Source organism: Emys orbicularis, chromosome 7 (genome assembly GCF_028017835.1).
Source record: "Emys orbicularis isolate rEmyOrb1 chromosome 7, rEmyOrb1.hap1, whole genome shotgun sequence".
NCBI classification, from domain to species: domain Eukaryota; kingdom Metazoa; phylum Chordata; order Testudines; family Emydidae; genus Emys; species Emys orbicularis.
In genome coordinates this window covers 64,773,718-64,800,315 of record NC_088689.1, presented here as the reverse complement: position 1 = coordinate 64,800,315, position 26,598 = coordinate 64,773,718, and the positions used below count along the sequence as shown (strand labels likewise).

Genomic DNA, 26,598 nt, shown 5'->3' with positions numbered 1-26,598 from the left:
TCTAGAATCCAGGCTGATGGGATGAGCGTGTGGGGAGCAATTGGCAAAGTCTTTGTTCCACAGTGGCCCATTTGGATTCAATAGTCCTTCCTGATGTGTAGGTCCTTCCTTCTGTAGGAATCCAGCAGTTTGCATCAGGTGAAGTTTTTTTCCAGTTTGGTGAGTTAGAGTTTCAGAACAAACATTTTACAGTTGTAGAGCAAACACTTTAGTATTACCTTATAACATGTGATCAACAGAAAATGAGTTTTGATGTGAAAAGTCAAGATGTCAAACAAACTTTTTTGTTTTTTCATCCGTTGAGATTTAAATAATCTATCCTAAAAACCAAAGTCATGCCAAAACTCTTATTGAGACCCACATCCAATGCTAAAAACAGGATGATATTACATGCTTTTCAGGCTCTTTCTTTTTATTTCCTTCTGCCAAAAGCTTCAGAATGAATATAGCTGGGAATAAATCTCTGTTAAATCTCAATTTCCTAAGTTATCTGACATGATACTTACATCTGTTGTACGTGTGTCATTGAAGAGGTCTGACTGCAGTAAAGGAGGCAGGGATATGAAAGCAGTGTTTGCTCAAGTTATTTTAAGATTACATTAAAGAATCTTTTATTTTCACTGTTTCTATCACAATTTTGCAGTTTTATAATAATTAATCCACTATCCTGAAAAACTGATCTGAACATTTGATTACTCACACAACCCCATATACTTCTGTGCTAACAGCTTTTAAAAAAACAACCACTTCTCAAAACAAATAAGACATTTAAATAGGAACTAGGGAGTTTAATTTGTGTAAATTATTCTGAGATAATTTTAAAAGCTGAAACTGTTTTTTTTTGTGTGGGCCACTGCATGGGAACGGCACATTGTGTTGCCCTGTAGGAGACTGAGTTTTGTGAATGATGTTGAGACTTCCCAGAATGAAGATAAGTTGCTGGGAAGTATTGTGCTGGTCTTGTGGACATTACAACACTGAACAACTTTTTCAGATGAGGACATTTAGGCCGAGATTCTGCATTGACAACTGCATGGCTGAACCCCGTCACCCCTACCTTCCAAATGCAGAATCAAGGCCTTATATTATGCCAACCACCAAGTTATCTAGGGTTATTGGTCCTGACTCTGGTCTGATTTCCACCAGCTATACTCGTGTAAAACCATTGTCTTTAATGGAATTCACTCCTGGTGTAGGTCAGCGAGAATGAGGTTAGCATCAAACTCCATAGAAATACACAAATACTCAAACAATGACACTGAATGATCCTCACCAGGATAAATGTCGTAATAGGCTGATGTAAATTCACATTAACCCAACAATATCTGAGCCTGATATGTAATTGGCCAGTTGTACTTCAGTGTCATAAATGATGACTGATTAAAGTATTATCCTGCATTATTTAATTTTCTCCCTACTGGCCTAAGGAGACAACACATTTTAGGAAAAGGAAAAAGCCATGTGGCTCAAGATCACAGAGTAATTTTGAGATTATCTTAATTCCATGTCCTTGATTTTTCATTGTACACCTTTAAATTACCTCTGTCCTCCAAACAAAAATGTAGGTATATCTTGAACTCATTTACTTTATACTCTAGGCTTCATTCCTCCTTTGGTGTAACTTAATTTATATGTTTATTACTCTTTGTCCGAAGTAGTTCTGGCTGAGTTCCCTGCTTACTGCTAGTTTGAATTTTGCTCCTAACTGTATCCCATGGTTTTGAACCCCTTTGCCAGTATGAAAAAATAAATGCATCTCTATAAAGTTTAGTGATCCATGATATCTTTCATAATTTTCAAAACATCTGGTAGGTTACTTTGAAGTCTCTTCTGTTTTCAAGTGAGAGTGAATCCAGCTCACATAAACTTGCTGTCTCAGTAGATATATTGTCTGTCTTTATAGGTATATGCATTTTTTTTCTGCATATGTCTGCTTATTTATATGAGATTGCTACAACTGCTGTTTAAAAAGAAAAAATGAGAACCGAGGAAATTAGAAATGGAAAAAGGTGTTACTAGACTATCCACTCCATCTGTCCATTGCTAATGCATGCTATATGCTGTGTCATTGGTAAAATGGTACCTGAAACACGATTTTTGTAAAAAGATATCTAATTTAGAATTAGGGCTATCATTACTATCCTTAATGCACTGTCTTATACATAGTTCCTGTAAAATACCTAGGTATATAAGAGTACCGTGTTTTCTCAATAGCCAAATTGCAGCACGATGAACTAGGCTGAGTGGGAGTAGGGGAAACATTTGTTCTTGAATGTCTTAGTTTTCTTGATTTTAGTCATATGTTAGCATTTATTTAATAAATGTATTGAACAATATTATATGAGACTTGCTATGGTATGCACAAATTAATTAGCTAACCATTTATTTTTCCATTGCACCTTTCCTCTAAGGATCTCAAAGTCTTTGGAAACACTAACTGCTGAATTCTCACATCAGACCTGTGAAGCAGTTGGTAGGGGTATCTTCATCCACTGTTGAAATTCTTTGAGAGTGGAATGCAGCAACTACACGGCAATACAACTCAACAGTTTAATATAGGAAGTGAAATAATACCATAGCCAGTTGAAAATGCCAGGTGAAATTTAGGGGGGGAAATGTTATTAACTGAGTTAGAATTTGGACAGGGCAATGGGGTTAATGCTCTTACGGTTTCAAAAAGTGCCAGGGGATCTTTATAGACATGAATGATAAGTAGCTTATGTGAAACTGTCCTGAATGTTTTCTTTGATGGCCTGAATATTTTTCAGTGTTCTGTATATAAACAATTGAATATATTTTGATGGTGGGAATGATGGGTGAAAGAGTTGGATGTCCTGGAGTCCAACTGATTATTTCTCTGGAAGTTTTTTTTAAAGGTTAAAACAGTGATGGGCCTAAGCTGGAGCATTGGATCCTAAGCCTCTTCATCTTTTCGGGACTTTCAGATTTGAAATCTTCAGCTAAGGCTTAATATATTAATTGTTGATTAATAATGGATCTATTTTTAAAAGGTACCTACCCACAACTCTACACACATTTGCAAATGTTAAAATACAATCAGAACACAAGTAAAAATTGCCAGCTTTCACACTAAAAGTAATCAGTTGGATAGGTAAAAATGGTATTTTCCATAATAAAATTCAAAACAAACATATTTTTCAAAACTTTTTTCTGAAATTTTGGAGGTTTTTGACACACACAAAAATGAAAACCATTTTATTTTATTTTCAGAAGTGGACTTTTTTCATTTAAAAAGAAAACAAACATTTTTGTAGGTGAAACACGTTCAATTTTAAAAGGCCAATTTCTTTCTCTCCTCCCCCTCCTTCCCCCATGTTGAAGGAAAATTTTGACTAGCTCTAATAATTAACCACAACAAAAGCTGAACTCAAACAAAATTCACTTTCCCTATAAACACCATTTCCTATGTCCCTTCCTTTGCAAAAGCTTGCATAAATAATTAGCCCTTGTAATGTGCCCTGAAGGTCAGCAAATTTTAGATGTTTGAGACCAACCGGGAAGTAGTTTCCAGAGGTGAAGGACTCTTAGGGAGACTCTGTCAGCTGCTCCATGCATTTTCACAGCTAAGGGGCATCAGCTCGAGTGTCTCTGCTGACAGCAGTTGTGGCAACATCACGTGGAAAGGTATACGGTCTCTGAAGTAGGCTCTCTTTTGCCTTTCAATCCCTTCTTTTTTACAAGGAGAGAGTCTCTTCAACATCAATCCAGAAGATAGAGATGGTCTTCTTCTTCTCCTGCCCAGCCATTGCAGAAACATAAAATTGGACTGGAACTTTCTCTGATCCACTGGAACTTTATCGCCCTTTCTCAGAGTTAAATATAGAGGTCTGGTGGTCTGTGCTTTCGGGGTCATCTAGGAACTCTTATCCCGGAAGGAAAAAACAAAAATCATATATGAGAAAATCCCTTGAGTCACAAAAACACATTCTTTATCTTCCTCCTCCACTGAAAAAGTTGAAGTTCTCTGGTGGGGATCAAGAGGAAGAATCCTTGACAAGACACTTTCTCCCCATCTCTTCCGCTGATTTCTTGCAAAGTTATCCACTCATTACCATGTGAGTCTACTATTGGGAAGGGAACTGTTTACAGAAAGAAAGTGAGACAACCGTAGCAAAGACGGAGAGGCACCTGCAGACCTATTCTGCCTTCCTGCTCACCAAATTGTTGGTAGGAATCTCTCTAGGTTAAGGGACTGTACCTCTGTCCCCTTTCTGGTGTTTGAGTTCACCCCCTTAGGAGTTAGGCCTCATGCATTTTCCTATCTCTGGGTGGAATTTCCCAATTCTTCCATCCTTAGACCAGGATGTGGGCTACAGCATCCTGTGTATCATCTTGAATCATTCTTTTCCTTCCTGCACAGTCTCTCTAGGGCAGTGGTTCTCAACCAGGGGTACACATACCCCTGGGGGTACGCAGAGGTCTTACAGGTGTACATCAACTCATCCTGATATTTGCCTCGTTTTACAACAGGCTACATAAAAAGCACTAGCCAAGTCAGTGCAAACTAAAATTTCATACAGGCAATGACTTGTTTATACTGCTCTATATACTACACACTGAAATGTAAGTACAATATTTATATTCCAATTGATTTATTTTATAATTATATGGTAAAAATGAGAAAGCAAGCAGTATTTCAGTATTAGTGTGGTGTGACACTTTTGTATTTTTATGTCTGACTTCGCAAGCAAGTCATTTTTAAGTGAGGTGAAACTTGGGGTACGCAAGACAAATCAGACTCCCGAAAGGGGTACAGTAGTCTGGAAAGGTTCAGCGCCGCTCTAGGGAGACTCCAAAAGGGGAAGCCAGTCTCTCCTAGTGATTGATAGAGATGATCTTGCCTTCTGCTGATGCAGAGCCAAGGAAGAACCACAATATGAACGGTGAGCCTGGTATTCAGAGAAGAAAAATCACCAGGTATCAAAACTTACTTTTAAAAAATTGTCACTACAGCCAGTGCTCCTAGACTTGCCATGTTAGCACATTTATCTGATGCAGTGGAATTGGCTGTTACAACATGCTGATATAACATTATGATAGTGTAAGGGAAAAAAAGTTTGGAGATTGGTTTGGTGGTGAGTTTTTTTTTTTTTTTTTTTTTTTTCGTACAATTCTGCCAAAATGTTGCAATATGTGTTGATGCCTGAAAGTCCTTTTGGGGGCCTATGAACATCCTACAAGTATAGCATGTAGAGTCACCCCAACAAAACGGGGGACACCATGGAAATGTCAAGATGGGTACAAGCCATTTATGAATTACTCATAGTGTAGATTGTGTGCATAACTTTAATCTCTATTAGTATTTCTCTCCAACGTGAATGACCTTTTGGATACCATGAGTATCCTGCAGTATACTCCTAATGAAACTCCGTCTCCTCGGTCTAACCCCCACAGTGAGGCACCCCTCCAGTAGCTTTACAATTCAAATCCTCCATCAGTTCTTCTGTTGGCATCTTTCCCCAAATTGTAGACGTCTTTGAGAGATGGGCAATGCTATAGAAGGGGAAATTAATGTGTAAAGCTGATTTTTATCTTCGGCCCATCTCCAGCTGCTTAGCGCAATTTAAATGGTGTGCCAGTCAGACTGAGCTGTGTTACTGGAGTGTGGAAGTTCAGCTCTTGTGCTGATTGCAAGTATTGGCATGCTGTTTGTGCAATGCATGGATCTTATGAAAATAGCGTCGCCACCATAATAACTAGTTTTATTGCACAGTCCGCATGTTGCACAATAGCAATCACACCTGGAAATAAGGAGGGTGCACGAGCTATTGGCGTGAACACTTTAACACTGAAACATTTTCCCTTTTAAAAATGAACTGAGGTAAGAGGGTATTCAAGTTATTGTAGCAATTAGGTTTTTTTAAGTTGTCTGTCTATATGAAATGTTTCTGAGTAGGAAAAAAACCTTGGTAAAATACAAAGTTTATTACGCTTCTAGACTACATTATCCTTGTCAGATAGATTAAAGCATTCTCCTAGTCTCTGTTCTATATTACCATAACAAGTGAGGAAATAATGTAGTGTTGTTACACAGAGCAGCTTATAAATTTTGACATAAGTGTGAGAGAAATCACTTGAAATGTGAAGCAACCAAGAGGAATAATTAGGAGCAGCAGAATGATCTCAGTAATATGACAACAGTTTCTAAAGCATCCCACAGGATTGAATTCGTCAGGTTTGCTTGACCTATATCTTTAATAATACAGCTCATTGCCCTTGTATTGAAGCTAGAGGGTAGGACAAAGTATGAGCTTTATCATGTTTTAGGAGAAATTGCAAAAAGTTTATTTATTAACACACCAGAAAATGGCCCATTTCCATGATTACCAAACAGTAAAGCAACTTGGGCCACAGTTCACCACACAGAACACTCCTTTTCATAGTCAGGCTTGGCTGGCAAAAAATATTATGTAATACTCAAATAAGACAAATGGCTGTGTTAGCAGTGGAAATAACCTCCTGTTTAATTAGAAAATAAGAGCTATATGGGACAGTAAAAATGGTTACTACTGCCCTCAGTCACTGTTTAATAAATATGATAGTGCTGAAGATAATGCTAAGTGTTATTTATTTGTGCAATATTGCAGGCTCAGTAATTGTTCATGTTGATAGCTACCCTGCATGTGGAATGAAGCTGTTTCAGAATTTTCTTTGTTTAATTCATAAAAAGGGAGATGAGGACCATTTTTACATTTAAAATTTTTTTTTAAATAGGTAGATAGTTATAATATTTTTACCTCTCAGTGGTACTGGGAAGGATCTGTTATTGGTTTTAATAGTGTATTAATAAACTTTTCATAGCTGACTCTCTCTATTTCTCAGAACGCAGCAACAAAAGCTGAAAATATTTCTTGAAGGTAGTACTTTTCATGCTGGGTATCCTATCTGCAACCGAATATATGTTTCTTTATCCACCAGCGTAAGTAGGGGAGTATTATTAAATCTCTTGGTGCAATTGTAATTTCCCATTTTGCCAATGCCAATGTTATAATAAAAAAGAAAAAAAAAATTTTTTTTTTTTTAGCACACTCTTGACTCCCATTGACTTCATCCGGAATTGTGGATCCTCAACACATGTGAAAATCAGCCCTTTAATGCTCAGTGCTAGAGACAAAACGATTTAAAGGCAGGCCACTCACTATAGGGAATAGATTTTACTAGCAAATGAGCATCAAATCATGTGTGTGCATCCGAAGTTTCCCTTTACTGAGTAGTGAGATGATTAGACATTGACATTCCAGCTGAATTCCTATATTTAGTTGTGTATATTTACCTGATGTTTGAATGAAATGGGGGCTTGGCACACATTTTGCAATATGCTTTCAATAACAATCAGCTCTGTATCCTATTGCTTTTGGTCACAGTCTTTCTCTTTCAAATATACTACTGTAAGAACAGGGATTTGACAAAAAGGCAAAGTCTTTGATATCCTGTTCTGATCCAAAGGGGAAAATTAAAAAGATGTTTCATCCATATGTTTTACCTCCTCCTTCTCCCTCCTCCACCCAAAAAAGTAGACTGTGTGTCAAGAGGCAAAACAAAACAAAACAAAAAACCCCTTTCTTCTCACAGTTCACTTTAAGCTCCAAAATCCTCCAAAATCCCCAATCTCCCTTTGCAGTCTGGTTCCCACTCTCGAGCTTTCCTCATCTCCCTCTGAAAGAAAAAAGCTCTTCTTTAAGGTTGTAGAGCGATGCTTAGCAACAACCTTCCTGTGCCTTAAGTAGCTGCAAGCCCCTAGCTGAACCCTTTGATGTGACTGTCAGGGCAGATTTATTTTGTTTTAGCACATTGTCTACTTGTCCAGATGTATCAGGAGATAAAAAGGAGTCATGTTTACACTCTTCCTCCCCCCCCCTTTTTTTGAGATGTAATTAAATCCCGTTTTTGATGAGTCTCCGAGAGATCGAGATGAAGAAAACAGGAACTGGCTTGAGTAGAGGGAGAGGAAACCCACTTGCTGGTCTAACACCTGCCAATGTAGGAAAATAAAGTGTAAAGCCACAGTGCGATGTGTTGATTTGGTCCTGCAGAAGCCTTAGATTTTGTCTTTTCTCACATGCTGGTAGTTCACCAGAGCAACAGAATCCAAGAAGACCCATTAGAAAGCAGTTGTCATGTTCCATAGATTCTCTCCAACTTGCCCTGTTTTTAAATGTGCTTGGTTAGGTTGAAAATAATCACTGTCTCTCTCTAAAATGCTAGGTTTATAGCTCACTTATACTAGAAGAACTTTTGACTGCAGTAGGTGGTTGTCAATCAGATGCATGAAAAAAGGAAAATCTTTGAGCCTCTGTGGTCTTGAATTAACAAATCTTCTGTGCAAGGCAGGGCCTTGCTGAATTCTGCCAGAGAACAAATACCACAGATAAATCCATTTTTGTTTATTTGCTTTTTTAACTTGCACATTTAGCAACACTGTTCTGAGCGCTATTAATAACCTGCGGTGTGCAGTGACAAGCCTGATTCCAACGTTCAGTACACTGTGGGCATGCCAAGTGAATAAAATGCTTGCTTTAATCTGCTGTTACAAAAGTTACTCTATTTGCATCTTAAATAGGTTGCACTATAGCACCCCCTTCTGCTGACTAAGCTGTCTGACAAGAAGCTTAGCTCCAACTCAGTTTTCTTCCCACATGCCTGTAGGAAGACTACTTAAAAGCATTTTTTAACCTTCCCAAATTTTTAATTCCCATGTCTGTTAAGCAAGGAGAGCAACATAGCTGAATAATAGTTACAAAACTAATGTTAACCTTTAACCTGTAGGGTCAGGCTTTAATTTTCACGTAGATTAACCTTTTATCATTCATATGTCAGAAGGAAAAAATCATTAATTTGCAAAGTGAGAAAGCATGGCATCATAAACTGAAAAGCAAAGCTAACTCTTTGATATTGCAAATTACTGGACTTAGGTCTGTTGTATACAGTAATATACCCAGTTCCCCTCTTCCCAGATTGCCATTGCCTGTATATGTTCTGAAAAGATGGTAGTGTGTTATATGTCCTCTTCTGTGGAATAGCCATGAAAGCAATTTTCCTTGCTGGTTCTAAGTTGACATCTGATGACCCCTGGAAATCAAGTGGGCAAGGGAATTTAAGAGTTTATAGACCTCCTGTATTTCAAAGACTAAAATTTGATATATTTATGGTATCCAAAGGAATTCACTTATACTGAACTCAAATACAGTGAAATCCATCTATAGACAGATAGACTGATGGTCTTTGATTTCTTCAGTGCACTGACCGGTGCCCACTACAGTGCTGGTAATAGTGAACCATTGCATATATTGAAATTCTGTTAACATAAGTAGAGGATTCCACTGTATATGTGTAAATGTTTATTTGTATATATACAATACATATGCATGTGTAAATATGTATATATGTGTCTGTATAGTCTATATGGTACTATGCACCATTATCTGAGTCTATATTAGAAGTACCCTAGCTCACAGATTCCTGAAGATTAAGCATTATTTGCAACTATTGGACTTACATTCAGAAAATGAAATTGCTCTTTAGATGTCTTGTTGCCGAGCACCTCCTGCTGGCTAAGCCCTGGAGTTCAGATAAAGCACTTTGCAAATGGCTGTATGGTGCAATACCGAATGTAATGCAATGTATTTTGGGTTGGCTGTTTTCATATGACAATAGTGCAAAAACAATTTATAGTGGATTAAGGATGTATGTACCAACATAAACAAAATATAGAGGTGACACTATATCCTCTCCCAAGTTGTGTCTCAGTGCATGTAAGTCCCATCTACTTCATTGGGATTTGGACATAAACATCTGATGGAAGAATTTGGCCAGCCATCTGTAGATGTGATATAGTGGGTGAAGGGTACAAAGGCCAAACATTATGGAAAATGAATGGAATTCAGAGATACTGAAATCTTACACATTCTTAATTTATTTACATGCACATTTGAAACTTACCAATCTTTTTGCAACTTCTTTCTGAATTATGATGAGTTTTTACAAAGGACTGAATGTTGTTCTTTAAGTCCTGAGAGATGGTTGCATGATGTAAAGCAATGAACGAAATGTAATAAACGTGGAATTAAGGTAAGAATAAATTGGGAGCACAGGCTTAATACTCTTGAGAGGAGCCTGCATCTGTCCATCTAGAAGTGCATTTGTGGTTCTCTTTACACGACATCTCAAGGAATAATTGTATAAGACTTGCACAGTTGTTCACAAAGGCTTATTTTTTTGTACTGTTTAGTTTTTCCCCCCTCTGATACTTTAAGACACACCGCTAGAATTTTTCGTGTGTGTGCATATATGCATGGCATAAATAAAATGAAAGCAGAACATAGGCTGCATTCTCAGCTTCCTTTACAGGAACATAAACAGGAACATTAATAGGAAGTCTAAGACAACACAAAACATCTTAGCGTGTCACACACTTAAACATTTCTTGCAAGGACTACATTTTGCCAAACTTGGAAGAGCAACTCAAGATCAGCATGCTCTGCATGTCTATTGTGTATTTTGTTGGGCCACTAAATACTTGCCACTGGTGGGATATTTTCCTGGTTTACTTAATGACAATCTTGGGAGAATTAAGAATCCAGGAGAATTTATAGTTTGATTGTTTGGTTTTATTTTCTCTGCCATTTAGTTGAAAATCATTGAACCACAATTTGAGTTTATTTTGCCAACTATTGGCAAGTGCTAATCTGATCACTTGAATTGGTATGTCAATTTCGTAATTACTCTAACCTCAGATCTATCTCCTGTGGGTACCAGTATGCTTTAAAAGTACAATTTTGTCCTGTGAAGCCATCTCAAATCAATTATTCTTATTTAAAAATCCAAAATCAGGTTTTGCAATGGATACGCTTCATACTGGATTATATAAATGGGTCTGCTTTCTACCATACCATTTTACTGTATTTAATTTCTCATATCTGTACCTTTCCCAGTAACAGACGACACTGTGCTGCTGGAACTTGTAGCTCTGGTGCTTCCTTTAGGACCAGATTCTATTATTCATTATGTTGAATGGTACTGAACTAATGGAGGAGTAAGGAGCCACTTAGCATGAGTGAAAATATTAGAATCTGGTCTATTATCACGGAGGAGATTACCATGCTGAGGGCTCTTCTTCCTTCCTCCCCAGCCCACTCACTTAAACTCGATCTGACTAGCAGAGTCTCCCCCAGCTGCTTCTGCCGTCAATTATAGATACTTTTTAAAAAATCTTAAAAACAAATATTCTTTAACCCAACATATCAAAGTCAGTTTCTTCTGGCAGTTCACCATAGTTTGAAAAAAAAAATCAGTGCTAAATATAATTCCTAAAATACTTGGCTTCAAGTGATAATATGTTATAAGTTGAAAAAGAGGTCTTGAAAGTCAAGGAAACAAATGCACTGTTGTTATACATGTACTATATGTTACAGTAAAACAAATCAATTCAGGCTGCTTAGAAGCAGTCACTGCCTTGTGATTATATTTGTGTAGTCTTGGGGCCTTTGATCAAAGAAAGTCATTTCAGGCTAGGCGTAATCCAGGCTGCTTTAAGGTGTTTAAATGGGAAAAAAAGGTTGACAACATCTGGGATTTAAATTTACTTTTGCCTAACTTTTGTTTTGAAAAGATTTCTATTATTCACTGCTTCCTTTTTCATACAGAAGATGGATCATTGAGTAAACCTAAAAGGGAAAGAGGATATGGGAGGAAATGGGTGGAGACTTTGAATTAATCTTCTGAGGAAAAATGTTTGATCAGTGGGTAGGAGAGGATGAAAACCTCTGATGTTGACAGCAGGCAACTTTCTGACTAGAGTGTGATTGACATCTTTGATGCTCCAGTGGGGAGCTAGTATCCAGCCAGGCTCAGGCATCCTCTGTCTGTGGGTGGTAGTGTTAATAATGTGGCAACTGGAAAGATTAATTGTGGACAAGCAGCGGGATTACGAGGAGGGCTTCACAGGTCTAAAAGGAACAGTGGTAGGAAGGCTTCTGATCTATCAGCCCAAAAGGAAATTAGTTAGGGCAGACTGGAGCAGCTTAAAAAAAGCGGGGAGGGAGCAATACGAGAGGGAAGTATTTAGGATATTAAAGCAAAATGTGAAGAGGATATTGAAATAGGTCATGAGGGGACAGGACCAATGGTCTTGAAAGGTAATATACCCTTTTCCAGAAGTAGCTTGAAAGACCTTAATGCACTACCTACTTTTACAGTACGTTCACAGTTCAACTTGTTTTGCAGTGAACTGGTAACCAATTGACTTGCTTAGTGGTTTGAGCTGCCATAGAATGTAAAATTCATTATTCATTTTGAAAACGGGGTTGACGATAAATTGTTTGTCCACTGCCAACACATAAATTCAAGTGAACAAATATCAAAGGGCCTCTCAGTGCAAAATACCATGGAGAGAGTTTACTTAAGCTGTATCTGCAAGTAACTATCCACTGCATATTTTACTTCCCACCCTTTTTGGTAGTAGTAGGGATTTTGCCAATAAATTCTGCGTTACCATTAAAGAGGCTATTCATCATGCTTACTAATGTTATTAATCAAGATACACCACAGTACCCTTAAAATGAGATCATTTTGATAAATCATGTATGACATGAAAAGACTTTATTCCTTTTAAGTGCAATTTAGACTATAATTTTTCCCTCATTTATGATTCATGGAAGAAACATGGATAAAATTCCCTTGCACATTTACACCTTATCTCCAGTAATAATTCAAAACTGCTCTTAGATGAAAATTCAGGGTCTGATTCACCAAAGCTGAATGCCAGCTCATTATTTTCTGGCATTCAATAGTCCAAAAATAATGTCCATACATTAGGTACTATTCACAATAGTTAGATTTGGCAGCACACCAGAGATATCAATTACACTCAATTAAGCCTAAATGAATAAGAATTCTCTTATGTTCATTTACATTTTTGATCCAGTTATACCCAACCTACCGTAACCTTGTAATTTTGTATTAGGAAACCAAAACTTATAGCAAATTCAGATGTGGTTTCTAAGTGATTGTCTCCTATACATGAAAATGAGGAAAATGCATTTTCAGATGCCATAAGTTTTGTTAAGCCCTGCGTTTATTTAAATAAATGAAAGCGTTCTTTTTGTCTTCCAACAACCACAATAAATCAGCCTATTTTTATTAATAGCATCAAATCTGAAAGCAACCTGATAAAACTCTCCAGAAGAGATATTTGTGAAGCTCCACCTTGCACTCTTGATTATAAGTGAGACACTTGTACTATTCATTAAACTGAAGAATGTCTGAAATGTTGCAATATTTTCTTCTACCATTGAAATAAATATTGGATAAATGTTTAATTATTCAAGTATTCAAGTTTTAAAAGAAAAAAAAATCAGTAGCTATATTTAATTTGGATGGCAGAATTATTTAATTTTTGGTATTTCTCAAACCATGATTCAAAAGGGGCCTGTCTGAGCTGAATTACAGTCCGCCCTTTACTTCCACCAGTATTTGAAGAAAAATGATTGATTTCCAAGAATAACAAGACTATTTATGTTTTCTTTAACCATTGGTCTCTATAAATTGGGTTGAATGTGGTAGATGTACAATATATCCGGCCACTATGTGGAACAAGCATTTTGCAGTACTGTCCAAATCTTGGTTTTACCCCTGTGAATAGGGAATTCAGGAAATAAACATACACATATCCTATTTTATTTTTAGTTTAATTAGGTGCCAATATTTCTCAGAAGCTTTGGTAGCCATCTGTCAAAGTATAGTTGATTCCTTTACCTCTTGGATGGTGCAAAAGTGTTGCTCCTTTAGTTTTTGTCTTTTGTACTTTACTTCACTTCAGTACATGTGAAGGTTGTAACTCTTTCTTCACATCATTATAGGAGTGACTATAGATTCACCTACCGGTCTGAAAAAGCCTTGACTTTTGATGTGGTTCAAGCTTTCTTATTGAAAGTTTCAGGTTGCTATACAAGAATAAAGTGAAGCAGAGTTAAGCCTTTATCGTACTGACATCTGCCCTTCTTTCTTGTCTCATGGATTCTGCTCATTATTAATAATACCACCAGATTGGTAGACCCTTTCCCTACATTTTAAATTTAATTCCTAATAATATGATACTTGTAATTATAGACTAAAATAGTGTACTAGCTAAGAGCAGTCAGGCTGCATGTCACTCTAATGGAACATTTTCATAGTTGCTATTTTTAATTAAAAGAATTAAAAAACAAAAACAACCTGAGTCCCTATTTGCAAGAGTCATGTTAAAAATATCCTCACTTTCAGTAACACTCAGCAAAATATCACAAGCACAGTTTGCTTAGAACATGAGCATTCTTAAGACTTATAAACCGGGCAATGCAGTTCTCCCCCCCTCCCCCCCCCCCCCCCCCCCGCCCCCAGGATAGTATTCATCTGCTGTTTGTTCCCTACCGTGGTCAAATGTCTAAAAACAGATTTTGAAACAAGTCACTATTTTTATGTGGGGTAAGTAGGTCATCTCATTAAGCCTGGAAAGATCAGGCAACTTGTGATAATGCCATGCAGCTGGTATTTCTTCGTAATTAAAATGACTCTAATTTATGCTACAAATTTACCAACACAAATCCCCCGAAGTGGGATCTGCAGTTACAAGTTCAGCATGAAAAATATTTCCTATGTCATTAAGGAAAGCAAACTTCCCTGTGTAGTCATGCCATGCCACCTGTTGACTTCTCTGAAACATGACAGGGTCTTGGTATCAGTCATGGCGATGTTTGACCTTTCTCTGACCTCTAACCTAGTTCACAGTAGAGTGGTCCTGAACAAGACCTTCCCTAGTCTGCCTTAAATAGTAAGAGCTCTGATAAGCCCAACCTTGTCAGTTCTTAAAGTCTCCTTAATTCTTTCTTCTTCTTTCAAGTTGAGAAATAAAGCTGTCAACTTTTCAGTATATTTCCCGAGTTAATGTTAAAGTTTATGGCAAAAAATAAACAAATCCCCCAATATAACAGTTTTAAGAAATTTTTATCTTCTTGGTGTGCCTCATTACTTGTTATGTGGAATACTTAAGGACTCAGTGTTAATTTTTTGTGATATAGTAGCAGCTGGAGCTCTCCCCACACCCCAACTAATATCAGGGCTCTATGGTGCTTGATGTTGTACAAATGTATGGTAAGAAACAGTCTCTGTGTCAGTATGACTCCAACAAAGTAAATAGATGTTTATGTAGGCAATAATAAAGATTTTAAAATAGTATATCTGTTAAAACATTACATTGTCAAGCATTGAGTACAATATTTAAGTATATTTACAACAGAAATCTTAACACTGAAAGAGGAAAGAAAAGGACTTTAAAAGACAATGAGTTGATCCCTACTCATAATAATATAATATACTATCATAAAATATCATATAATAAATTAATTAATTAATTATGATGCCTAGCTCTACTATAGCGCTAGCATCAGTAAATCTCAAAGTGCTTTACAGAGGACGTCAGAATCATTATTCCCAGTATCGTATTGTCATAGACATTTTGGGAGAAACTGTTTAATAACGACAGAAACTGGGTAATGCAGTGATTTTGTGCATTCTTCATCTTTTTTTTTTTTTGCAGTGAATGCAATGGAAAGTCTTAGAAACTAACAGGATTTCTTTAATGCACTTGAGCTTTGCATTTGATGATATAGATATTATTGGGTTGATGATGACACTGTAGTACTATCTTAAATTTTTATTTTCATTTTCATTTAAATATAAATTTATAAAATGACAAAAGGCACTGTTCTGACACAGTAGATGGATTTGACCAGCCTTGTTAAATGAGTCAGTGTATGAAAATAAACAGCAACCCCACAAAACACAAGAATGGTAGATAATTGTGCAACACAAATAGAAAACAAAGGCCACACTTCCTCTATACATTATCCTGAACAATGTTCGCTTCAACAGTCTTTTTAAAAAGATGGGCATTGTAGTGTGCCATTAAAATGCAGAAGATTCAGTCTGAGGGGGAAAAACACACTGCAATGGATAGAAAGAGACTTTAAGCATCCCCAAATGCTTAAAAAATTACTGAACTGACATGCAAACTATATATGCAAGAGTAATTTTGGCCTATATCCAGTATTTCTTATTAAATCCTACACTCTTAATTCTTATAACCTTTTCCAGTTTTATTACTGATAACTAGCCATTCTGATACTACTTGTCAGGTCATGCCATTTTCCTAAATCTTTGCTCGGTTCATATTTTTCTCACATATAGATGGGTAAATGTCAGTGACATATAGTTCACATATTTGTGAGGTTTATCACCCTGACCTGAGTATGTGTGCGTGTTTGTATTTACATGAGAGGAAGAGAGATATCAAGGTCTATTTATATATTTTGATATGTATTAATATGGCAAGCTATATAGCAAATCCTATTTATTCTTGAGAAGGATAAAGGCTAGTTTCTCCCCTTCCCCCTCCCACACCTTCCTCCTTTATAAGACAAAAAGTACAGGCTGCTGAAACTAGACAGCACTGTTTCCAACTTTTGTACACTATATTCAATATCTCATTTTAGGATGAGCAAGTGTGGCATAAGTACACAATAAGAGCTGAGTGATTGTGAGTGCATTGTGGAATTGTTTTCTTTTAGAGTATTTGTTTAACTACATTGTTAGATTTATAGCTTCTAGAATTTGGTAGCTACCCCATCTCATTTCTAAACATGCCAACGCTCTCCACCATCTCTCTGTTGGATCTGCTCTGGTAATGTCCAGAAAATGCCTGCTAACATTACTGTCAATAATATCCAATGAAAAGTATGCCTGAGTTTAATGTATTCAGCTGGGGAAATCAGTTTCTTGTGCAGTTAGCAAAATGATCTTAATAAACCATGTCTTTTCGTAAGTGCTCTCTATAGCCATTGAATTCTTTTAAGAGAGGATGCCAACTTGCTCTTCTTCCTGTGTTATAAAACTTGTCAGATACAATGTATTAGTGACTATTACAGTTATTGGTGAGCGTGTGTGTGAAGAATTTATGACATGTCATAGAAATGAAGATGATTTCTCATATCTCAAGGGTAAATATTTCAAGATAGAAAATAGAGAAGTGCTAGGATAGGAATGGTCACTATCTGCAGCAAGTGGAAAAATACCTAATATTAACAGGTCTCACTGGGATACAGCAGTATAGCACATAAAGCAGACCAAACAATTCAACAGAATATAAAATTTCATAAGCAATTGCCATTGTTCTAATTAAAATGATCAAAACTATTTTTATTTATGGGTATGCTTTTTATTATTTCAGCTTTATAGGTAGTCTGTAGCTTTGGCAAAGGTATTGAATTGAAAACCCAGTAGACTTTTGTCTTCTATTTTGTTTATTTAGAGTTGAGTTTTACAGTTCCTACTCCAACAGAACCCTGGAGGATATTCCTAAAGAACAGTTTAGACCCTGATTTGGCAGGGTGCTTAAACATGTGCATGACTTTAAGCACCTGAGTAATCCCATTTACATCATTTAAACTACTCACATGCTTTGAATTTATGCATTGTACTTTAGTAGTATCTTGCAGATACTAAGGTACAGATTATCAATGTGACCTGTTGGAACATTCTTATTGAACTCTTTGACATGTTCCCAGTAGACAGAAAATCTCACTTCTTCACCCATTTTTTCCCTTTAAGCTATTTGTAAGTTATGTCCATTCAAGGTCACTTTTGCACTGTAACTAGAACTTCATGTGCAAATAGCAGAACTATCTGAAGACAGAACTCTCATATGTCAATGCTATCACCATCAAAATATTTTTGTGAATACTAAGAATAATAAATCTATACAAGTCACTTTGGAAAATAGTTTAGGGCACCCTCTCAGTAAACATTAAGAAGAGAATTTGCGGCTTCCTTCTACTAGCACACAGGTTTACACAAAAACTTGATACAGGATTTTCACTCAGTTGACATTTGTGCAAAACGGTCCGATCCCTATATGGTATTCCATGGAATTAAAGCTTTAGTAACTGTACACTTAGCAGAAAAGTAATAAAAACTGTTGTATACTTGACAGGGAATTGCATACTGTACATAAAACAGCAGCAACATGCCAATAAAAAATCTTCCTCTTCTTGCTTTTCCTAAAATTGGAAATAAAGCTAAATTGCCCCTTCACTACAATATCCTTTTTAGAAGCTCTTGAATTTTGCTCAGTCAGTGGTATTTGCTGAAAAGGCAGTTTCTTCCAGTAATTTTAGGAAAAGCTATCATCAAACTGTCAACAGCCTAAATTGAGATTAAAAGTACCAAAGAGAAACCTTCACTATTATCGGAGTCCCAAATATGAGTACTTGAATAGACAGATAACATCTAGAATGTATAATATGAGGCCTCCTCCGTTTTGAGCTTTTGGAGAGACTTTGGGGAAAAGATCTTATGTTAAATACATTATAATCACAGTTATCCTCATCTTACCCAGTGCTAACTGGCCAAGATAAAACAATAGAGCATAGTGGACACATGCTCTGTACTTCGTATTTGGGACTTATTGCATACATTAGTGGCCTGTCAATTTGGAGGCCTGATCCTGTGAGGTGGTAAATGCCTTCAGCTCACATTGTCTTTATTTAGAGTTGGAGGACATTGAACATCTCACAGGTCTGAACTCTTTTGTCTGTATCTTCAGCTGGTGTAAATTGGCATATTTCAAATGAAGTCAATGCAGCTACACTGGTCACCAGCTGAGGATGTGGCCTCTATCTGTGGCCTTTTCAGCTTTGTATTCATGAAGTCGGAGGGTATAATAGTACTGAACTGCAGGAGGCAGTGGGAGAAGAAGCTGTGCAAGAATTAGCTGTAGAATCCCTGTCATGATCTGTAACGTCCTTGCTATTTCAGGAGTCCTATATTTGTCGTAAGATGTCCTTTGTGCTAAATAGTGAAATGTTTTAGTGATGTGGCTAGATTTCTGATAGGGACCAAGCTGTGACCGCAAAAATCATTCCAACATATGACCTTGTGTGAAAACTACAAATGGGTCTCCAGAGGTGAAAGGCTAGTATGCTAATCCACTGAGTCACTTACCTTTTAAACTGTATTAGCATCTACAAAAGTCCAAGAAGAATGACACAAAAAAGGTTTCTAAATATTCATAGACTTCAAACAGAATATGTATTCCTTATTTTTATTTTTATCATTACTATTTCTAAACCAGTGTCAATCATAGTTTAATTCCTGGTAACCTTTTAAAAAAATGGAATCAGTGTTTCCAAATGTTTGAAGACCTGCTGAGCCAAAACATTATAGTCCCATTTGACATTAAAATTTATATTCTCATCAACCTTTGTAAATTATTTTTTTAAATATCTGTCCAATTAGAAAGTCTGAGTCAAACAGTGTTTGAGTGATTACAAAACCATTACAAATAAACAGTGACGGTTACTAGGATTACTTTGATTTATTAGTAGCACTCATGTCAATGGGTGCTTGGGAAACATCACGCGGTAGACTGTGACTACTCTTGTCTCATGACCCATCCCATACATTGTCACTGGATTTAAGAAATAGCTTAATGGTTGCATTTCTTCCCCTTTGTTTTATCTTCTCTAAAAGTCATCAGTCTGATTTTTGTATCTAAATGAGTGGGTTGCGGCCGTAGGAAAAACAGTGTGGTGAAAACTAAGTGCTTCATTTCTCCCACATTAACTAGCCTGGAAAGGACATGAAAGCCCTGGAGATTAACAACTGCATGTGAACACTAAGTGCTGCTCTATGCTGCCAGGAGCCGAAGCAGCACGGTCAACTGAGCTGGGCGCTTGCACTTGAAACCGGGACTGTACCACTTGCTCTTTACACCTGGGATGCTCTGAAGAAGGGACCCGATGCTGGGACCTGGGGCAGGGCCAGTGCTGAGGTCATGCAGCAGGTTGGCCTGTTCCTTTGCATCTTCCTCCCGCCACTTTGCACGGACTTTCCTTCCCCCGTCATTATGTAATGTCACCTCCTGCTGGCAGCGGGGGGAATCCCATGTCTTTGCAAATGTCTAATCCTAGGACTTGCCAGGTGGCAGCACGAATCGGATCCGCCCCATGCACTTTGGGAAGAGGGCACTAAAGAAAACCCGTACATTTTAACACATGTTTTGCAATCTGTGTCTGTGAAATAACACTTTTTTAAATGAGAAAAAAAAGCTGTCTTTTTAAGGAATACTCTATGGGAATGATACATGTTCACAAATAAGACCTATCTTTTGCTTTAAGATCTCATTCCAATAAAATAACATTGCTGTCCTGTAACTCAAAAGCATAAATAGAGCCTTGTTCTGGTCTTTATAATGCCAGGTCTTTATAATATTCCCTTGGGATGCAACCTGTCTCACTCAATAAAATGTATTTTGCCCTGGATTTAAAACACCTCTATATTTCCTTTGGATAACAGACAAAGGCATAAGATCTGGAATTCTTCTGTATTGTGGGGAAAGTTTGGGATTGTGTTGCATAGGGTTGTTTTTGTCTCTCCCCTGTACTAAATATGGGTTTTTTTTGTTTTTTTTTTTTTGGTCAAATCAGGCTTCTCAAATGTCTCAAACTTTTGATACAGGTTATTTTTCCTTACAGCTGTATATTCTATTTAATTTCTTTTGCACAGTGCATTATGAGCATTTCCATTTGTGACATAACCATTTATCTTCCCAGTGAGGCAATGAGTAGTGCAAAATGTATTTGTTTTTATTTTTTAAAAGGAGGTAATAATGAAATCTACCTTCCTATCCTGCTGAAAGAATCTGCTGACTGATGACTTTCATACAAGCAAATGAACTCGTATTGAACTAACAATGACATCTTTAATGTTGTCAAAAGATTTAGTGGAAGTATCATTTTCTAAAGCTGCGATGTGCGTTCGAATATTTGTTTAGTGACAATATTCTAGTATCACTGTAGGAAAAGTTATGGATACTACTTCCTTTTGAGGACTGGGAACAACATTTACAATCCTTACGTTTCCCCCCGTGATTATTTATCAGTGTTGCATATGACTGTCAACTCTGTGCATCTGTAATCACATCACATAGCTCATCTTGCATCTTTGTTTAGTCATTGACTTTCCTTTTAGAGTATTGATAATATTTGTTTTATCACACAGGCCTCCTCCAGTGACGCTGCCTCAGTCTCCCCCGAGACACACTATACGCCGCTGCCTTCAGGATCCAGGGATCTCACCAATCACAGAGGTAAAAACTAAGCTTTTATTGCTATGAACTACTGCAAGATGGCAAACTTTTCTGTAAGGCCTTCTGAACGCATTACTGCTGCATCGGCACTTTAGTGAGAACACTATGCTTTTCAAGCAGTTGATGAGAAAACCATACCTGTCAAGACTACAGATTTTAACTCATATTAAACAGGATTTAGAGGTAGTCTACTGGGAAAGCAAATAAATCTATGGAATAATAACATTTAGCGATTTAAAAAAAAAAACATAAAGAGATTAGAGTACTTAAATATTGCTAAGTAGATGATTACATGCAGCGCTGGTGATTTTGAAAGAATTTGTAAATTCTAATATTTGTGAAGAGAGTTATTTTGCAATTTAACAATTTAGGGCTACAATTTCAAAATGTTAACACATTTATATTTCAATAAAAAGGGATTCTGTTCTGTTTTTCAACATTAAAAGGGGATCAATGTGCAATTTCCCTTTTTACCAATCCTTAGAACTTCAAAACCACCTTGGGCAAATTCTCAGATTCCTTCGGCATGCCTAGGGAAGCAAAGTTCTGAAAGCAGGCAGAGAACTGTTGCTGCCATAAAGATAGCATTCCAAGCCACTTCACCTTTGTTCCAAAAAAGAAAGAATTTAGAAAACCTTGTAATACTCTGCAGCCAGAAACAAGTATAGGAATAGCCATATAAATTCCCCTAGTTGCTCATTGGATTCCACATTGTTTTAAAATTATAACTCTTTTCCCAATGGGATTGATGTAAAGTAACCAGATACCCCTGTTGAATAGAGACACTCATGCTCTGTAAAGACTACTTAAATCAAGGCCACTCTTATATTTAGGAACTGACTCTAAGTTAGGTTCCCATATATCTCTTGGTACTGAAACTGACTTGACCTCTTCTGCTGGTTATTGAGAGACTGAACAATGTGCAACAGCCAGTACTACTTGATGCTTCCAAGGAAGGTGAAAGAGCTTACTTGAACCTGACTGATCGTGCCAGACTTTTTCTGTAGATCAACAGAAAGTGAAGCAAATTGAAGGTGTTAAAACTCACTTCATGTGTGTCATTCATGATATGCAGTAACTACCATTTCTGGTAAAGAAGGGACTGAACCAAAATGCTGGATCTCAGCATGCCCCAGACTTTTAGAATGTAAAAATTGGAGCCCATCGAGATGTATTATTGTGGCCTGAGCCCATCTTTAATTTCTCGGTAAATGCAGTTGTGTTCAGATTGGAATCCTGCTGTTGGTTTAGCTGGCTAAGTTCCATTATGAAAAAAAATTGGAAAATTAAAGAAATATCGTCAAGAACAAGTGAACATTGCAATTGCCTAACAGTAAAAGAGATTATTTTAAACTAGATCAATATATTCCAGACTGGCAATTCAGATGATAATGTATTACAGATTACGTCCCTAAATTATGGATCAATTTCTCTTGTAATCCAGTTCTTTTTGGCTGTGTCTGGCAACAGGAGCATGTCTTTATATGGCTGCACATTTAGAACCAGGTGAGATGTTGAGTCCCATTGCCTTCTATGGGATGTGAGGGAAAGAGGGAAATGGTAGCCCAAAAATCTCTAGTTTTACCCTCTTTGCAGTTCATCTCTGTGAACAAGAAGGGAGAAGAATTCTTCTATTAGAAATAAACACAACAATTATTTTCCTTGTCACTTTTTGGTAGGGAGTGCATTTTGAATTTAGAACCTAACACACACAAAATTATGCAATTCATCCCCCCCAACCCTCCTCACTTTGCATAGTAAACATGTCTGCTGCTATTTTTCTTGATGCTTAACCATAACTATGCCTACAGTGGGTGGGAAGAGAGTATGTTGTCTAAAAAAGGGGTAAAACTGGCCCCAAAACTGGCTCATTCCAGCAAGCAACATGTATATAGTCTCAAGAAAATAGTTAAGAAACCTTTCCAGAACACCAGCTGCTATGAATAAAGTTTGGAACAACACAATAGCAGGATTTACTCGACCACTTAACTAGTTCTTGAAAACTAAGAAAAGTAGTCTGCGCTCACAAACGTAAAGGAAGCTTAATTACAGTTAATGGAGAGACCTCCAGGAAAAAAAACAAAACCTGTAAACACACCATTTTTGATCCCCACTCTCAAAGGTTTTCTCTTCTTGAATGGTCTCAATCTCATGTGAAATGGTTGAATCGGCTGTTACCCATAGAACTTTAGGACCTTGAGAGGTCATCTAGTCTAGTCCCCTGCACTCATGGCAGGACTAAGTATTATCTAGACCATCCCTAATAGGTGTTTGTCTAAGCTGCTCTTAAAAATCTCCAATGATGGAGATTCCACAACCTGCCTAGGCAATTTATTCCAGTGCTTAATATGTAAATATTGGCAGCTTTCAGAAATACTTTTCAACCCAAACTGAAAGGGAGAATGGCCATGAGTTTGTGAGCACTTTTTTTTCATCCCTGGAGGGTCTTTCTTACCAACGTCTGAACTGCTGGTAAACAGCTCAGTGCTAGCAGTAAATTAATTCTTCTTTGGGGCTGGGAGGAAGAGCAGCAACATTGGAATGCATTGGACTTTCAAAGTTTTACATTAACAATTTTCCCTGTATTTTATTTATTTTTCTTATTGGAACAAAGGCTGCAAGCTGTGCTCAGACTACACAGTGTAGCTTTTCATCTTCATATTTTACACTCAAGAACTCATCATAGTATTTCCAGGATTGATTTAATCTTCTCAGGATGATCCCATGTCTTGGATGCCCTCCTTGCAGGGATTTTACTAGTTCCAGAATCATTTCCAGGGTCCACAAAATACCACAGTTCAATGTTATATCACAATGTTATGATGTGGGAGTACAAACACCATGATATTACATCAAAATACTGTGATACCTGAGTTGCCCTGCTTATGAAGACAGCGCCGTATGTAGTTCAAATTTACCCCCTTCCTAAACTTCAGCCTAAGCTTTCTCCAAAGTTTCTCTGTTACTAGGGTTTTCCTTGTAGGACCGTCTTTGTCTCAGACCCGAATTCCCTCCGCCTGATTGAAGCACCAATCGCCCTAGTGTTCTGGTTGGAATCTAACTGAAACCATCTGTTTATGTGGCTCGGCAGTACTGTCCATATAGGATTTTAAACATCTCATAACAAAGTGACTCAACAGAAGAGCTTAGCACCCCTACTCTCCCATCCTAAAACACTCCTGTTGGACTAACTTTCCAAAGTATTAACTCTATAATCCAGCCTCATGATTGATTTTGTTTCCTACACTGTGTTTTCAAGCTCCTCAGGTTAGTTATTCAACTACATTAGACTTATTTATTTCTCAATACCTTTGTTTACACATATGTCACTTCCAAACCTGTATTAAATATTAATTAATACGTATTCCAAATAACTCAGAGTTGTGTAAAACATTTGCAGTTCTTTTTAAACTAGTGAAAATTATCTGGTAAACTAAAAGCCCCCAAATTTGGTGGCATTCCCCTTTTTAAAAATTCCACTGTTTATGCTGTGCCAAACTTCAGATTTTTGCTATGTTGTGTGGGCATGAAGAAAATACACAAAGAAAAAATTATGTTTATGTTCTGAGTAACAGAAATACTTTTTCTTTAAACACATAGGTATAAAAGGTTAATTGTTAGCAGAATCTGTCAAGAGGGTTTCATGTGTGAAGACCCTACTACCTTCCTGTTCCACATCTTTAGCTAAATTAGATCACATAAGAGATCCTAAAATAGTTTTTTTAAATTAATATAATAAGAACTATGCAGTGTAGTTGTAGCCGTGTTGGTCCCAGGATATTAGAGAGACAAGGTGGGTGAGGTAATATCTTTTATTGGACCAAGCCATCTTGCCTCTGGGAAAAAATCCAATTCCCCAGAGATGTCTCTCTGTAGTGTCCTCTCACTGGAGACTTACAGAAATTAAGTTCACTGCCTCCAAAGAGACAGAGCACACACCAACTTGTCAGTGTAGCTGAAAATTCTCACTTTACATCAATAAGATAGCACTGAGGTAGTTTATAGTAAAACTAAGAATACGTTTATTAACAAAGAACAGAGCTATAAGTGAGACTAAGCAAGAGGAAAAGAGACAGATATGGTTACAGACAAGACAAGACAAAACAAAACAAAATATGGTTTCTAATGCGTAACATTTAATTCTAACAAGTTTTATCTTTGCCTAAAACAGTTTCTCACCCACAGCCCGTTATCAGCAGCTCCTGCCCTTCAGGCCAAGAGAATCCACCATTCACAGGCTCAGAGGGTGCTGTTCCTTATGTCCTCTATGTGATGGATAACTAAAATGTTTTAATATTACCCAAACTCCATTGTCTGTGCCTCAAGAGCCAGGAAGGCTTCCTGAGGTGCAGATTCTGTCCCCTGGCATGATCGCTGAACTGTCTTCTCTGCTGCTTGTTAGCTTGATTGATTTGTTTACCTTATATGTAAATGTACTTTCATTGTTTTCCCCCCCCCCCTCCTGTAATCAAGCCAGTCAGGCAGGTAAATACATATTCCTTTATGTAGGGCAGGCTTGTTGTACGCACTGCCTTCCAAAAACATTTTAAGAACATATTTCCAGCACACATATATAACTCTTTGTGCACAACCTGAACATACATTACGTAATCATTTTCAGGACCAGCATATTTCCAGTTTATATATGATCTCTTATGTGAGACCTTTTAGATACATAATATGACAATAGTGTGTTGGAAGTAATAAGTGTGTCAGGCCTGATGTGAGTTGCAGTATGGTGGACTCTCTGCCAGTTGGCACTGAAGGGATTCCCAGGGTCACAGCAGTCCATATAATGATCCTTGCTTCTAATGAAATGTTATACCTTCTATGATTTGTTTTCAACTCTGACAGCAGAAAGCACTTCATGTGCATGTATTGGCAGACATTAATAATGACATGGGAAAGGACAACATACAAAGGATGGTGCAAGTCATCAATTCCCGCCTGGAGACAGAATTTAGTGGGAAATGTTCTACCAAGACACATGTTTTTGAGAAGGCTTCCACTGAATGAAACTGGAATAGGGAACTCTGGAAATGAGTCCAGTCAAGCACTATAATTGACTAGTGGTCATGGAGTCATTCTCTTTGTGGTCATTATGTTGTGCCCCATTCTCAGAATGTTGAGTTTCATTATTTTTTTTAAAGCACAGGAAGTGTGTAGAAAGGATAAAGCATTCAAAATCCATTAGCAAATATTAGGGCTTCCTCTAGGAGGTGAAGCATCTCTTGTTACTGGAAATTTAGCAGTCCCTTTGACTGTCTTGCAATCATCATGCCATCCAGACATGCCAGTATCTATGTTCTGAAGGAAGATTTACTACCTTCATTGCATATGTATTTATTTTAAAAATATACTTACATAGCATCTATCCACAGGTACCTGGGTACTTTACA

The 26,598-nt window shown here is 37.2% G+C and overlaps 1 protein-coding gene across 1 annotated transcript in view; it reads left to right on the top strand.

Annotated features, from left to right (window-relative positions):
• Nucleotides 1–26,598, top strand: part of LRMDA (leucine rich melanocyte differentiation associated) — a 950,360-nt gene that overhangs the window by 790,267 nt on the left and 133,495 nt on the right. Inside the window, exon 6 of the mRNA XM_065408750.1 lies at nucleotides 21,112–21,199. Coding sequence (XP_065264822.1) covers nucleotides 21,112–21,199 — 88 coding nt within the window. The remainder of the gene's footprint in view (nucleotides 1–21,111; nucleotides 21,200–26,598) is intronic.